At 30.7% G+C, this 17772-nt stretch overlaps 1 protein-coding gene across 10 annotated transcripts in view; it reads left to right on the forward strand.

The window, feature by feature from the left end:
* LOC143080137 (uncharacterized) overlaps window positions 1-16610 on the forward strand; it is a 36419-nt gene extending 19809 nt beyond the window's left edge. For 7 of the 10 annotated variants that reach the window (XM_076255844.1, XM_076255846.1, XM_076255847.1 and 4 more), the window contains 14 exons: window positions 73-117; window positions 1106-1156; window positions 1410-1445; window positions 2206-2238; window positions 2577-2609; window positions 3054-3074; window positions 5603-5896; window positions 8758-8856; window positions 10908-10976; window positions 11923-11949; window positions 12569-12709; window positions 13336-13591; window positions 14497-14745; window positions 15718-16610. In XM_076255844.1, coding sequence (XP_076111959.1) covers window positions 73-117; window positions 1106-1156; window positions 1410-1445; window positions 2206-2238; window positions 2577-2609; window positions 3054-3074; window positions 5603-5896; window positions 8758-8856; window positions 10908-10976; window positions 11923-11949; window positions 12569-12709; window positions 13336-13591; window positions 14497-14745; window positions 15718-15809 — 1446 coding nt within the window. In that variant the 3' untranslated portion in view covers window positions 15810-16610. The remainder of the gene's footprint in view (window positions 1-72; window positions 118-1105; window positions 1157-1409; window positions 1446-2205; window positions 2239-2576; window positions 2610-3053; window positions 3075-5602; window positions 5897-8757; window positions 8857-10907; window positions 10977-11922; window positions 11950-12568; window positions 12710-13335; window positions 13592-14496; window positions 14746-15717) is intronic. The other 3 variants (XM_076255849.1, XM_076255853.1, XM_076255854.1) reach the window with 3 other exon arrangements.
* The last annotated feature ends 1162 nt before the right edge of the window (window positions 16611-17772 follow it).

Here is a 17772-nt window from a genome sequence, read left to right on the forward strand (position 1 = left end):
TAAGCTTTGTACCAGAATTTTTCATTCGTTTCCAAATTTTAATTTCCAGCTAATATTTGTTTTGATTTTTAGAGATTTGAAAGACCGCCAGAGAGAGACGTGTCACCAGATAGACGTGTAAGTATATTTAACCAAAATCATTACCACTGTTACAGTTTGTTAAGTAAAAAAAGTACTATTGGTAAGAGGAACAATAACATAAACACGTAAAATGAAAACAACGCCGAAATTCTCAACTGATAATTATGTAATTCTAACATAACATCTTTTGGTCAAAGGTTATTAAGGTAACACGATACCGAATGACGTTACGCTACGAGTTATCGTTCCTGACGTTATCGAAAAACGTTCACACCTACAAGCCAATGCAGCAGGTTCTGCAATCACAAAGTGATAAAATAATGAAAAAAAATTGGTAACTTTGTGACACGATTTATTAAACTACGGATAGTTGTACTTTAGTTCGCCATTTTTATAGTACATTTTTGGCTTTGAGTTTTCAAAGTGACAGATGTCGCTTTGAATTTCGAATTTTGTATGTTTGTCATGTTTTATTTGATAATGCTTATTCGTCACACTAACAAGAAGTCGTTTTATACCTCTATTGTGTAATTGCTTGTAGTTAGTATTAACCTTTCCAAGGAACGAATACAAATAAGTACTATCAAAAGAAAAACCCTATGCCTATATTTCTGTAAGTAGCAAATGCTTGAGTTGTCCATTTTATTACCCAGAAAAACAAAAGAGGTTACCTTTATTGTTGTTGCTCTGAATTTGTTTGTAAGTTTGAAAACAGTGTTCAGCATTTGCGTTTTTTGATAAATGCATACATTTGATCAATTTGTGAGGGAAAAGTTGCCATGTTAAAGCCAATGTTTTGCACCTTTAGGTCGAAAAGCAAAACCTTAGATTCCTTAAAACAGGAAATTTCAAAACATATGAAAGTAAGCAATACCATGTGTGTATTCATTAAAGTACTATATGCATTTTTTTCTGTCGGGTAACACGAAAAACCAAACCCTGATCCATTACACACACAAAATATATATCGCCTATAAATTGGTATAGTTGAATTGATTTTCTTTATTTTGATAATTTTTTGTAGAGATTCAACGATCAACCCTCTTCATATAATGACGCACAATTGCAGGATAAGGTAAGTTGACTCCTAATAGATAATTGAAGTTGTGGTATGAGTGCCAATGAGACAACTCTCAATCCAAGTCATAATTTTTAAAAGTAAACCGTTAGAGGTCAAAGTACAGTCTTCAACACAGAGCCTTGGCTCACACCTATCAGAAAGCTATAAATGTTTGTTTTTTTTCTTGAATTCAATGGTGTTTTTTTTTCTACAATCGAAAATATGTTTAAGGGTTGGCTAAAGTTATAATTTATTTTATCAATTTCAGTATGGCAATAGAACAACACAGAAGGATTACGGAGATGTAAGTTTTTATGAAATCTTTACAGATGTACATTTGCATCTTCATACTAGTACACTTTTTTGTTATGATTTACAGATAATTTTTATTTCTTTTAAACGCTTTGAGACAGTTAATTGTTTTCGTAGTGAAAAAGGTATTAGTAAATGTAATGTACAATAAGCTATGCTAATTGGCGAAATATGAATGCATACCATTACCTTTTCCAAATGTATAAGAAAAAGATATTGGATGACAACAGGAATGAGACCCCAAAAAAGTGAATACATATATTCGAAATTTCTTAAATATTTGCAATGTCATGTTTTAGTATCAACCAAGCCTTTAAGCTATATTTTAACCATAACGTATAGTGAAAGTTCGAATACTTCTTATTGTACAAAAAGAAAGATAACTCTGGAATAATCCTGAAAACATCAGTCGCACTAGGCATTTTAAATTTACAAATTATTACAGTTTTGATCCTGCTATCTATTATTTTTTTTTAATTTACAACCATCGGGTATACGCCACTTTTAGTTGTAAAACTTTGAAATTTTCGAAATACTTAGGATTTTCTTCTCTAGGGATATATTATCTTAGCTGTTTTTGGCAAAACCTTTCTGCATTTAGGGTCTGCAACTTTATTTTGTTGTGTTAATTTTACATTCGAGTGTGACTGGTGAGTCTTTTGTTGACGAAAAGCGCGTCTGGCGAACATAATTTCAATCGTGGCATCTATTATGAGTTTATTTACTAAAAAAAATTACTGTATCCTCCACAGTTTTCACAGCGAACCAGAGGGCAAATGGATAAAGTGAGTATTGTTCGATATTTGATCAATGAAAGATATGGCACGTTATAACAGAATATTTAGAGACAATAAATAAAAATAAACAATTGCATAGTATCAAATATTCCCTAAAACCTATAGTAAATTATCAAATCCTGAACCATTTTGGATGGAAGACGAAAATATATTATCAATTAAACGGTTTTGAAAACAAAAGATGATTCTTAGTAGAATTTTGTCAGATTACCTTTAAACACGTTTAGAATATGTTTTCATAGATAAATTTCAACTGAAAATGTGTTTTTTCTTCCATATGGAAACGAACAGACTTGTAGTAATTGTTTTGTTATTTATTTTTGCAGCCAAAACCATATAGAGGAGAGATTGATAAAGAGGTAAATTATAATAATGTGGTACTTACGAGTAGTCTTTTTATTTCTTTTTCTTTATTCATTAATGAACAAGGTCAAAGAGGCTTTATTTATTAAAATGGGATCCTGAATGCATTCCCAAGTATTAGTTAATTATTTTGGGGTTTCGCTTTTAAACTGTTTTACCAATTAATGTTTGCAAATTGCATGACGATGCTCCATAAGTAAAGACTAATATCACCCACTGAAAGTTATCATTACTTACTGAACTTCTACGAGCAACTTCTTTGTGTTATTGTTTCATTCACGCTGTTGGGCTTTCGCAAATTATATCGTTTTTAGGTGTATTTTTTGTTAATCAACCATTGTTATATTGTAGAGCTCTGAATTTTGGTCATGAATCCCGGTAACAGTGATAAAAAATTCATATCTAATATAACCGATGTTAATTCTCATTTCCGATTTCAGATGGACTCTTTTCATAATAAGGTAAGATTAACCTTTTCTATTTATTATCTAACCTTAGTTTGTAGACTAAGTATTTATGAAATTTGTAGTGAATCTTTCATGGTATTCTTTAATGAGTTGCCTTTCGCAAAGCAATTCCTACTCGCTAAACGTTTTCATTCTGCTGGTGTAGTATAATCTCCAATTTCAGTTGTTGAGCGTACATGCATGTAACTTTTTTCATTATTCATTTCAAACACACGTTTTCTGTCGAAAAAAAATCTGGTTGCGCAATCCTTAACCTTGTTAGAATATGAAGTTATATCTTTACCTTTTTTATGTTGTTTATATGATATTTTCTTCCGGTGCACCTGAGATCACCCCTAGTTTTTGGTGGGGTTCGTGTTGTTTATTCTTTAGTTTTCTATGTTATGTCATGTGTACTATTGTTTTTCTGTTTGTCTTTTTCATTTTTAGCCATGGCGTTGTCAGTTTTTTTTAGATTTATGAGTTTGACTGTCCCTTTGGTATCTTTCGTTCCTCTTTTAAAATAATAATTATATCTCAAGAGAAAAAAATCATTCTTTTTATATATTATGGGCGTTTTATGATGCAGTGAATACTGTATACCAATGTTGTTTGGAAATATATTATTCCTTACCGAAACGTAATCATTAGCACAAATTGTGAAAAAAAGTAATATTTGAATTTTAAATGGTCCTAATGTTTCCTAACTGTTAATTTTTTTTTCTCTCCATTTTTCTGAATTATTTCATAAAGTTACTCTTGTTCAGATCAGAGGCTTTACTGGAAATATATATTTATATTTTTAATTAAGTTGTATTCCTTTATAAAGAAATAAAAGTTATATATTCCTGTTAAATTTTAGTTAAATTGTCTTGCAAGAACTTTTTTTTTAACATAAAATAAAGTTTCACGAAATATGCTTTTGACCGACAAAGAATTTGTAATTTTTTTCTCCAATATTGTTCAAGATGATATATTTTATTCTAAAAGTTGAATGTCTTGCATAAGCTACCTTATGAGTTGTTTGATGTCTTAATGCATGTTTTCTTACTTCTGTATGGATTTTTTATTTTTTTGTCTTGAGCTTTTCTTGTCAGCTTATTTAATATATTACCTCTGCTAGATCAATTTTCATGTTAATAATACATGCCGGGAGAGTTACTATCTAATTCCAAAAATAATAAAAGTGGATAAAGATTATAATTTTGTTTCTTTGGTGCTATTTTAACATGTTTAGAGCATCATTTCTTTTTGCGTATTTTTCTTGTTTTGCTAAGATGTTGGTGAATTGAAATCAATATACATATTTACTTTGACGTAGAATAGATGACTGATTTCTTCACTAGACATAAACAATTTGTCCATAGGAAACACTTGACTCTTTCACGAGAGAATACGATTGATGTTCAGGACTCACTTGCCCTCTCGATATCTTTTTGACTGTTTGACTTAATGTTAGAATGCATATGGACTTATTGATAGGTATCCTATGATCAATATTTAAATTTCTAAAGGATTTTGAATCCTCATTTTATCGTTAAATCTATTCAAAATTTATCATTCAAATCATATTTGTTTCGGTGTTGCGACCAATTTGGTGTTATTATGCCCAGTTTTTATGCCTCTGTAGATTTATCTTCACATTTCATGCGCCAGTAATAAATATAAAAGGATCCTTCATGTATACGTATGATATAAATAGCAACCTTCTGTACCTTGGCACAAGATTATCAATTCTATTTTGATGTTTGAAAGTTTATAAAGTTTTGTACTGTTGTTGAACAATATCAGACGCAAGATGCAGAAATTAAAGAAAGTTAAATGACGTCCGTTTAAAATCCTGTTTACAATTATTTCATAACACCTAAAATTTACAAAATGTTTTATATATGAAGAGAAGCGATTACTTTTCCTTTTATACAATGATATAGAAATATTATGGAGCGACAAATATTCTTAAGTTCAAACAAGTTGTATATGAATGTAATTCATTTACACTTTTGAATGCCTCAAAAGGTAAAAATATCCCACAATAAATGTATTCAAATACATTCAAACACATATAGATAGATTGTTGACTGTTGACGTTAATTAAATTTACCTGAGCGAGATGTACATATCCCTTGACAACATACGTTGAAATATTCTATCATTCTATCAATGATTTCTGTCTTCATCAGAAATACAATATTTTAACTGGATCTTTAAAAACTTCATTAAATCTGATTCAAAACATAATGGCGGAAAGGTACAGAACATACGATTCTCGCCTTCGCTTCTTGGAGAATAATCTTGTTAACCATGATGGCAAACTGGACAAATACAAGTCCAGAAATGGTACACATTCGGCTAAACTTAAAATGATGGAGAGAGAATTACAGGAGGTTAAGGCAGAAAATGATGTGCTATATGGTGAAGTTGTTGCTTTAAAATCAGATGGGATAAAAAGTAGAATGGAAAATGAATTTCAGCGTGATGTTAGATCACCACAAAGACCAATTTATGAACAATATAATACGAAAAATGATGTTATCAATTCACAGATGCAGCATACTAACGATGCTAGCAGAATAGTACCACGACTAAAAGATGATTTCGATTATGAATATGACTTCAACGATGTAGATATTCCAGAATCGTCTAGGTTAAAGGGATACTACCGATTTAAACAAATTCCATACCACAACAGAATGCTTTTAAATGACAATTATGACAAAATAAGCCCACCAGGCGCTGCTCAACACAAAAAAGATTATAACAGAATTGAAATGCATGAAGGCAATTTCAAACCATACGCTTCACATGCTTACCACACACATCTGACGAATCGTAATCCGGTAAGATGAGATCTTGTTTGAATTCTTAACATCTCATTGCTTACTGTGTTAGATAATTCTTAGATTAACGTGCTTTCTCTTCCTACTTTTTAGTCTTTTTAGTTTAACAAATTACTAGAGAGTTTACTAAAACAGAGCTTTTTTGTTTAGATTTTTCAGTTTTTACTATGACATAAATGTTTTTTCTTAAGCGAACAAGGTTTAGAACGTGGTTCATTTGTATTCTTTGTAATAAGTTCCTTTCTGCCGGATGGCTTGGAATACAAACCATGAAAACAAGTTTGGGAAATCTTTAGATTGTTGTGTTCGTCATCATCCATCTGATGCTAGTGGCATGCATTGATAATTTCTGTCGTCATCGTCAGCGTGACAATTTTTGTTGGTTCTTAACTTCTGCGTGACAATATGCCACCCAATTTTCACAGAATGTTTCTAAAAGACAGAAGGTTTCTCGTGTAATATATTTTTTGAATTGGATTGATTGTATGTGATTTTCAAATACAAAAACATTAACTGTAATATATCCTTTTCAGAACTCATACAGTTCTGCTTACACTAGCTTATTAATCTACAATATTTGAACATTAGGTTGAGAGATTACGACTAAAATCGACTCATTAGAATCACAGACTCAAAGTTTTGTAACTGCTATTTAAGATTTTGATCTTAGTAGTTTTATTTTGCTTTTTATTATACCAAAACATTAAATTACCTTTGACTGATTATGATATTTGATGAAAGTTTTCTACACTCGTCTTTCTGAAAAGACTCATATTTTTATCAAAAGCTTTATAATTTGGTTTGGCTGTATCATTAGAAACCATAACAAAGCGCATTTCACGTTCTAATTTTTTTTTTTACCGAGATGAGGTTTACAGATACTGTAAATTAAGAAAAGATCCATGCAAACTTATTGATTCTTTGTAGAAACGTGTTATCAATTTCACACTGTAATAGGATCTTGAATATTGTCTTTTTTCCGTACTTATATTGATTTTCTTTTGAACGCATTGAAACATAACAAAATATGTATGGTTATACAGTTATTCATATTGGTCGTTTATCCTGTCGGCACTTATATTCTGTCAATCTATTAAGTGTGTTCTCCGTGCCGAGTCCATTACCTGCAAACTGATTTTACAGTTTAGTTTGTGTGTTGTGCTGTTATGCCACTTTTCCAGGTAAGGGTAAAATGGTTGTCATTCCGGATCTTTAAAAAATATATATATGATATATATTTTGCACATCCTGAAATGTATAGGTGTCCTTTAGTTGCTTACACCTTCGTTAATTTTGTGGATATTTGTCTTTATTTGAAATTTGAAATCATACCACAATTTCTAATTTTGATACGGAACGGTAACCATTTACATATGCTTGTTCTTCGTGTTATTCTTGTATCTTTAATCTGGAATATTTAGCAATTTTGATCAGCTATCACATGTTTGATTCAAACTTTGTCTTGCGCTTTTTAATTTGAAGCTGATAAAGTATTTGTATATACCTCATTGTGCACATTATTGTATTCCCAATCCTTTCATCTCTTTTGTATGTGCCATTATGGAATGTTTAAAAAAAAAAAGACTTTCATGTCGTTTTATTTAAACCTTGGTCCTATTTCACTCCCTTTCTATTCCTTTGGACTGTTTGTATTGAATGTAAATGTGTATGTCCATAAACATGTAGCCTTTTGTTTGCATTTACTTGCTTTAACAAGAAAACCTGAATTTAGTTTGATTAAAATGTATTTTTAATAAGTACTTCGCTAGTTTAATTGATATACATTCATGCTTTTTTTTTTATCCATGATAGTTTATTGAAATTAAAATGTATTTTATATTGAACTTTTTGAGATTTATGCACTATAATCTAGACAAGTGTGTTAAATAAAAGACGTTACCTGCATGTATGCTGTAACAGCACAGAATGAATTGCAGTGCTATTTACTTTGTTGTGTAGAGTTACGCTAGATAATTTTTTCATTAGCTTGACTTTAATTATAACATGTTACCCAGCTTTAAACCTTGAACCTATATACTGCTTTTATAAAGAAATTATTTGTTTTATAGTTAAATCTTTAAAGAAAAACTTGCATTTTTAAATGAATGCCATTGGATATAAAACAAAAATTATAAAGTATCAACTCATTTCTTCTGTGTGCTCACAATTACTAGATAAACCATTTCTAGAAAATTTGTTACTGACAACAAACCATGCAGACACTATAATGTATCATGCATGTTTATTATCTGCGTCAAATTGTAAATGCTTATTCATTGCATTGCGAAACAATTCAATTCAATTACATTCATTAAGAATTTTCTATTCGTAAGTGGATATAATGGAAACAAATGACGTCATCACAAATGTGAATGATGAGACCGTACAACCCCAAAATGTTGATTCAAATTTTTGACGTCATGTGTATCTTAAAAAGATTAAACGCATATAATTGCATCACTGCATTGAAGCTGGTTACTACAATTTGTCTTTCTTAACGATTAATATCTGATGTAAGTGGGCCACACAGCAGTTAATGATATCTGTATATACTGACATCGCCCTGTGTATTTGCTGTAGTTACAAGTTGCTCCGTCTTGTACGCTTACGAGCACTATTTTACCATCTTATATACTTCAGCATTTCACTTTCCAGTATTTTTATTTCTAGATCTGATTTTTGCTTTGAAATCCTTAATTTATAAACAATTCACTTAAACCCAACTTTCAACTCCCCTCATGTCTAAATTATAATACTAGTATCACTATTTGATGTTGCGATCTCCTTGTCATTGCTATTTGATAAAAAAAAAGTTTGGGCTAGAAATTCCTTAATACAAGGAAAAGTAATACTGCTTTTAGACGCCTCGTGATATTGAACAGCCGGAAACCCCGGATGTACCACGTGATAAAGATGGACGTTATATTGATGATATATATCTCCGTCCTGAGGAGAAACAGGTCAGAGGTCATATAGCTAGCATGTGAGCTTGTAATTGCAAGTTGCTGTGTTTAGTTGTAGCTAGAGTTTGGTTAAATAAAAGAAAAACCATCTTTTTTGACGTTTTAATCATTTCAAGCAATAGTGTTTCTTTGCTTTCATTGGCATATTATGTTTAATTGTCATTTCACAACCTCTAGGGCACACCATAAATAGCATATGCACTGTGCTTGAGTTGGCTGCGGGCATTAAGAAATTTATGCACTGCAAAATTTATTGGCAACAATAATGTGTATAACAACTTTTATATTTACGACTGAAATGGTTTTGCAACAACTAACGAAGAGCTTCATTTAGTGTTAGATAAATTAGGTACAGACACACGTATTACATTATCTTTTAAACAAGTGCTTTCTTATGGAGATTAAATGCAATTTTAATTGTTTTATAATTGTTTGTAACAGAATGTTAGACTTGATGAAGAAATGAAAAGTATCAATTAGTCATTTTATCTAGGTTCTGTACAGCAGTGCAGAACATTTCAGTATTGCAACTAATTGAATAGACATTCCTGTCGTTTTGTTTATTTAATTAGTAGCAAATTCCGTAGACTTAATTTTATGGACCTGTCCTAAGTTAGGGGCCAGTTGTTTAGTGGTTGTCGTTTAATTGGTGTGGTTCATAGGTGTTTCTCGTTTCTCTTTTTTTTATATAAAGATTAAACTATTGGTGTTCCTGTTTGAATTGTTTTACGTTAGTCATTATTTATAGCTTGTTGTTTTCGGTATGAGCCAAGGCTTCGTTTTTAAGGACGTACTTTGACTGATAATTGTTATTTTGTAACTGATGTGATTTGGATGAGAGTTGTCTCATTGGCACTCATACCACACCAACAGTAGTATTACGGTGTTCAAATCACATCAGTCGACGTCCATTAAGAAAATAAAAACCAAATCACGGACAAAAACTAGTGTTATAATAACCCAATTCTTAACGGTTAAATGTATACTATAAAATATTCAATGCTTAGATACAACAGGTTGGTAACTCTTAAATTATGACAACACAAATATAAAATGCATTTAAAAGCCATTTGGTGGTTTTATTGGCCATTTGGTGGCATGATTGAATGTATGTAACCATTTTCTTCTTTCGAAACGACTACGATAACAAATGTTTGTTGTGTTTGTGTTTTGAATGATGTCTTCACTTATACTTTGTGTAAAAATCTTGCATGTGTATTATATGTTGATATGTTTAGTAAATCTAGAGATTGAAAAATTAATGATTTTTGAACGTTCAATATTAAACGGTATTTACACAACAGTTTAATTATTTTTATAAAAATGAAATTTTATTTTTAACTTGTATAACATTTTCACGTGTTCAACATAGATAGTTTAAGCTTTCTTAAAATTGCACATAAGCTTTCCCATACTTAATATAATAGATAAAAGTAACTGCAAGCAAGGCATCAGAATAGTTTTAAATTAATGCATTATAAATGAACTTGCAAAGGAACTCAGATTCATTTTTTGTTTAAATCATCCGCCTTTGTATTCTAGACATAGCCATATTAGTTTACATCTAATAATCAGTATCCCAAATTCATTTTCAATCGCTTGAGTTTAATATGTAAAATAGCAAACAGGAAAAGTTATAATGTAGAAACATGTTAACAAGCAATAAGTTCACCATTATAATTCAATGGCACGTGCAACACACATAACGCTTGTTTAGACTAATTTAAACAGATAACACTTGTCAGTAAAGTTTAAGCGTAAAAAGAGAACGTTTGCATAATAAAATGATTTCACGTGGTATATTTCATATATATATATGTATTTAGAATGACAACTTTTGTGTTAATATGACAATGTTCCTCTTTTCTTTGGTACTATCGACAATATACTATTATGTAAATTTGAAGTATCAAGCGTATACATAAAAGATAATAAAACGTTTTTTTAATAAGAACAAAAACTAACTAAGCTATGCAATGCACTGTTTCTCGAGAAACATGATGCTTTCTAGTGAACCAATATATTTATTATCTTTTTATTTGTTACAGGTCCGACACAGGAATATGGAATTTGAATATGACACTCAACAACGCCTGCCACTAAACATTGCTCCACAGGTATGTTATCCATATATCATTGTATTGGTTATTATCGCACCGGGGTAATTTATCACGTTGTGATTGGTTTAACGCCATCACGTGGTGACCCCCTATGAGACCGTTGAGGGATAGTAAATTTCATAGGGGGTTCATGACGCGTTAATGGTGACGTCATCTATTTATGTTGTTGTGTTTCATTGTCTATTTTACAACAAAAAGCACCAGAAAAAGTCCAGCGTGCGATAAATTCGTTATACGGTTAACTACTGACCCCCTAAGGATCCATAGAAGGTGAATAAAATCCATAGGAGATTCGGCCTGCGGCCTAACCCCCTATGGATTTTACTAAACCTCTATGGATCCGTAGGGGGTCAGTAGCGAACCATATAACTTATAGTTGTGGTACCTTTGTTACATGACAAGTAAACAATGCCATAAATTTAATAAAAAGATAATATGCATATATATTTATAGTTCGTTCCATTAGGAAAACCGAGTAACACCACATTAAAAATGTTATCCCAAAGTTGTAATACAGGCACTGACTTCCTTAAAATCCTTTCTACTGACCATGCGTCTCCTTGAAAATATTTATCGATACAAACTATGAATGATTGTTTTCTGTTTGTATCTGAGAAGAACATTATTTTCATTTCTTTAATGAGAATTTATTTGCGGTAATCTTCACACAAATGGGTGTAAACACAAAAAATATAGAAACAAATGTTTTGTTAAAAATTGATAATTTCAGATGTTCATTCTATTATTCAAAGCTATTGTCGGCTGTTTAATTGTCTTGAAGTATGTAACATGGTTGTAAAACGTGCTTACAGTTGAATTTGGCAGATATTTTATCTACCAACATTTGCGCTTTTAATGTGTAAATATTAATTTAATTTGTTGTTTTAAATGATAAAGGATTATAACGTTTTAAAAGTATTGTTTTAATATACTTATTTCATAGACTGACTACAAGTCGAATATGCAGCGAGTAAGTAAAACTATTTATAATATTTTAGATAGAAAACTTTTTGTATTCATTACAAAAACTTTAAAGTTTACAGATAACATTATTGTTTTATGATTATAAGGTCAATATAACTTTGTAGATCACAATATTTTCCAATTAGCGACATACATGGTACTGAAAACAAACAAAAAGTGTTTTCAAGATTCAATCCTCCATATAAAGTCTTTCAATCTATGATATATCGCTTGCCAAATTTGTGCAAAAAACTCAAGATTCCAGCCCTTGAAGAAAAATCCAAATGAATATTCAAACACATAACTCGTCCCATGCCGTTAGTCTTGTGTTTACTTATTGATCTTTCTTGTGGCATCATATGAAAATGATATTTTTTTTTATTTATTGAACTTTGTGCATCATATGAAAATGACAATATTTTTTTTATTTATTGGACTATCAGTGGCATGAACATCACAAACAATTTTTTATTGCTCGGAACAGAAACTGATAATTATTCCGATATTCGAGTTTCTTTCTTTAATTTAAAGTGTTCATATAACTTTATCAATTGTTTTCATATATGTGGACTTGAATGAGAATGCATCGTATCTTCGGTTGTATTTATATCTGCTTTTTTGTTCAGCCTGCTCGTTCTGAAAGTGGAGCTTACCTGTTTATTAGAACTCAGAAGGATGCAATGTTTGATATTAAGAGATCCTTCCAAAGACACAAGAGTATTCTAAAGATGTCTGGTCACTTAAAAGGCATAGCAACTCCAGATAAGGTATATTAATTATAAACATCTACTAATGGATTGTTACCAATCTTTTTAAGATCGATCATCCCAAATTTTTCTTAAACTCTGAAGAGGAAACTCGTGTTATATAATGTAAATATTTTAAAGATTTAAATGTACGTGGAGTAACAGCATTTCAAAGACTAGTTGGTCATTCGAAAAGGCATGAACCAACTAAAAAGAGAATTTAGTGTTCTGTAGAAATGAGGTTAAGGGTAATAAACAACACTATTTATTATAAACAGCAAAACACTATGGAATGTTGGTGATTAAAGTCTTAAACTTGGAATAGGCATTAATATGCATGTAAAGTAAGGCTTCATCTAAATCATTATATCATCTAAGCGATATCTTAACGAGATAGCATTTATTCGTAATACCGTAACACTTCAGTTGCTTAGCCACGTTAGATCAGGTAAATTATCAATGAAAAGTCTGGTCGCTGAGGTACCTTTTAATATATATCTAGATTAACTACGTCGAGTTATTTCCAAGAGATCTAAACCTTTCAATTAGTTTAATACAACGTGAAATAAATGAAAACATAATAAATATTAGAAAATTTATAATAATGCATTATTTGATATAAAAAAATACTATTTAACATTTTTCAGATAAGTGTAATGGGAGATTTCACAAACTGGCATATAAAGTCTCCAATGATAAGGAAAGGCGACTACTGGTATGAGCAAACTGGAAGTAGAAACGAGGAATATGCAACAGACTACGTCATATTGTGTCTATGGTTTCCATCTGTGGATCAGGCTAAAACATGGGTTCATTATGATGTTGACTTCAAGATTTCCTCCTTCCCAGAACCATACGGAGTGGAACTACTTATTTTACCTATAAATTATATTCCTATGAATGGTAAGGAATTAATATTCATATAATTATATTCTTTGATGATTGAATAAATATGTTCCTAGCAGACAAATATATATCACTTTTGGTTAAAAATGGTGTCACAAGATTCTTGTATCCAATATATTTGTTTGATAAGGAATGTCTTCATGCCGGGATAGTAATCGTAGGGGCTTTTTCTGGATGTATTTTCTTTATTTCTTATTTAGATACTTTTCAATATCTTGTTTATATTGTTACATTCCGAGAACGATTACAAGTACAAAAAATGTATTTAAGATATGTGTTCTTTTTTACAAAGAACTACAATAACATAAAGAAATGTATTGGCTTAATTTGGTTGCATATACATTAAAGCAGAGAGCAATTATTTAATAGTGAATATACAATTTAACAGTTTAAACCCATTCGTTCGTCGTTTTTTTTTATATGTTACTGATCCAAAACCGCGTGATTGAATTTCGTGAATCGTTTACAGAATTCTACTCATTAATACAATAATGTATGTTTGGACACCCTATTTTGTTTTGTAATTTGAATGATTATTGAAATGAAAGTTGGCATGACAAGGGTCTTGTCGTATTCGAATACAGTACATATTGTCCGGATATGGCTTTGTTTTGTGACATTATTGGTTTGATTAGCTCGTCAACGTTTATATAAGTTTTGGTTTTTTAAATAGTTTGGCCTAAAGCATCACTGAAAAGACATGTATTGTCGAGATGCGCATCCGTTGCAGTATAATTGGTACCGTAAATACTATCAACAGCATCTCTTCAAATCTAATGACGTGTATTATACATGTAGGACGTTGTACTTGTTCAACTGAATATTTGAGAGTAATTATAGTAATCAAACTGGATTTAATGATTGGAATTATGGAAGTAACAAAAACTTATTACTTTTTTTAGATATTGAATGCAGTACCTATGTAATGACAGAATATCCAGAAGTTATGAATAAACAAGCGTTGAATAAATATGTAAAAGAACCAATGGAAGACCTTCTTACAAAGGATAGCAAATACCAGAGAGGTGAACCGTTTGTTGTCTGGACTGACAGGATAGTTAATGAGAGAGGAATGTGGACAACGTCACGAACAATGGTGGCTGTTCATAGATTCAACTCATTAAATCAAGCCAGGGAATTCTACAACGATCGTAAGTGGTTGCACAATACAGATTCACGTTAATGTGGAGAGTTTAAAAAAATGTAAATGAAGGGAACTGTAGTTTACCGATGTTCAAATCCCAATAACTGCTGAAAAAGACCAATCAGACTAACAAACAAAAACTAAGAAATCCGATGAACTTCAATAGGAGCGAGACAAAAAAATACAGTCTTCTTAAGTAGTTTTTTTCTATGGTCGGGTTGTTGTCTCTTTGGCACATTCCCCATTTCCATTCTCAATTTTATTCCTATTAATTCAAAAACCGACGACGTTTTTCGTGTGTGTATCATATTTTACTTGGTGAAAGAATGACGTTCCCGGCAGTTTACATAAAATCCCAACATATAGGCATACGAAATTTTGTACAACAGTATAATGTTTTATGTTTCTTCTAAATCTAAACCTAAAATGAAGAACTGGACCTTCCTTCACTCTACTGAATACTCGAATCAAAAGTTACCTTGCAGCCAAAGTTTAATTGCAGAGACCAAACAAATCCCCAATGAGATCATTTCAAATTAATTATATATATACAAGTATTCCTTCAGCAATAAAAATGTTACCAACTGCCCGACGACGACGTCCACAAATATTCACCTTGTGGTTAAAGTTTTTGAAATGTTAATAACTTTCTTATTATTCTGAATTTCTACCAAACTTGAAAAGAAGCTTGTGTATTTAAAGATAGTATCTAAAAGTAAATTTTGCAATCAAAAGATAGTATTTAGTGGAAATGTTTTAATACCTTTTCTCCCGTTTTTTTGTTGAGCCTGCGACTATCAGCAAAAGATGGCGAGGAAACGGGTTCCGCGGAACCCTTACGAATTTTGATATAAACACTCTGAATATTGAAAATAACCTCGGACATAGCAATGAAGTTACTTGATTGTTTGTTTCGTTGAAGCAAACCTCTGTTTTAATTGATAAATGTAACAGAGAATCTTTTTTTCTTTATTTTCAGCTCGAATAGAAAACATGAGAAGGGAGTTGAAGGACATTACAAAAGGAGGAAGACATACAACAGTAATGTTCCAGCTAGTTGACTTTGTCTAAACTCAGTTGGAATATCAGAACTCACTCAAATTCAATCAAAGTATTGGCTGTGATGAACTAGAGATTCTGTGATTAAACTGCATATAATTTTGTTAATATGTCATCTTATTTATTACTTTTTTTATCCAAATACATCTTGTTTCAACAATTATCAATAAGCATGAAAGCAATTAGTTATATGTGTATTTCGTAGTACAGCTGTGCCCTTTTGAAATTTATTTACAAAAGTTACAGATTCATGAAAAGAATGGAACAGATTAAGTGTAGAAGTGATATCCTTCAAATAGAAGAATCAAATATTGAAGTACTTGGACGATATTGTTATTACTCACTTCTTATACTATGTCACCTATATTGCACAATTTTTAATATTAAGACATTGTTTAAAACTTCTTCTCGAAGTATCAATTAAGCATATATTAGTACTACAATTTGAGTTAATTTTTTAATAGATATTATCAAAGACTTAGCTGACTGAAATGTTTGGACTTAAGATATCAGTTTATTTTCTATTTAACTATATACTATCATTTTGTCATATCTTCTGATAAAGTAGTAGTAACAAAGTCACAAGTGAATTTAATTATCTTTCTTTTACCACCAAGTCAGCTGCACTACTTTTAATCTTATTATTCACCGCCGAGTAGTTTACTTTATATTGCACAACAAAACATTTCATCATGTTCTTTGTTAGTGCATAGTATGCATAAGCATCATTGTTTTATATACCTGGGTTATAATTGTTCAGAAAAAGTTGTCAGTTTATGTTTTATTTATATAATAAAGAAGATATTTTCATTAGTCTGTTTTTTCAATATGGAAGACATACATATACATTATTATCAATGTGTCGGGCATATCGAGTAAATAGTTCATAACAAATTAGAATTACGAATTAAAATGCACATGATGTGCATTTCTCGACAATAAATGTCTCTGCATTAAGGTTGAGACCATATATTAAAAAACCTGAAATCTAATACAAATGTTGTAAAGGCAATATAACTTAAATGTAATATGAACATGAACGACAAAATGCCTAAAAATGTATAACCAAACCGGGCATGGAATCATAGATTTTCGTACATGAGAGTTACATCCCGTAATTAAAATAATTTCAAAAATTTTAAAACAGCAAGTGTGACTAGTGTTTCTTTCTTTAGAGTTGCACAAGGAATACATTAAGTATATACATTGTTTCGTCTTTGTACTTTGTTTATTGTACAACACTTTATGAAGGAACTTCAAATCGATCATTTTACGAACATGAATTAATTGATCATAGAATCAAAAAATTCTTTGATTGGTATAGATTTTTCATGTTGATATCCTAATTGATTTTATTGTTAAAACAAGTGAAAGATATGAATAGGTGGTTAAAAATCATATATCGAAGATGGCCTTACAATATCATATATATATATACGATAATTAATGTGTTAATGATATAATAACTGCCATGATGCTTTTTCATGTGGTGATAGAAAAGTCTAAGGAACATTATTTTGCGTTTTTATAATCACACCATTACCTGCAATTTTCTGAATGACAATATTTCCAATATTTTTATTTTTCAAATACACAATATTTGTAAAAAGAGCCTAGTCAGCTTCAGAGATGCTCAATGTAATCATTATTATAAAAAGCGAAAACACATTAAAAAAAACATTGCTTATTTTTTTTTTTAAACAATTAACCTTTAGGGTATGTATCTAATGCATAAAATTTAATCTGAGTTTGAATAATTCGACATTTTATACAATGCATGCATTTATGTACTGTATTCCTGTCACGTATATTGTCATTTTCCCGGAGTTTTTTTAACATTGTCATATAAGCTGGAGGTTCGACTAGCTATCAAACCAGGTTCAACCCGCCATTTTTCTTAAAATGTCCTGCACCAGGCTAGGATTTTGTTGCACTTCAGTGTTTCTGTTCTTCGGTTTTCCTTATAGCTTATGTG

The sequence above is a fragment of the Mytilus galloprovincialis genome, chromosome 6 (assembly GCF_965363235.1).
Source record: "Mytilus galloprovincialis chromosome 6, xbMytGall1.hap1.1, whole genome shotgun sequence".
Lineage (NCBI taxonomy): Eukaryota > Metazoa > Mollusca > Bivalvia > Mytilida > Mytilidae > Mytilus > Mytilus galloprovincialis.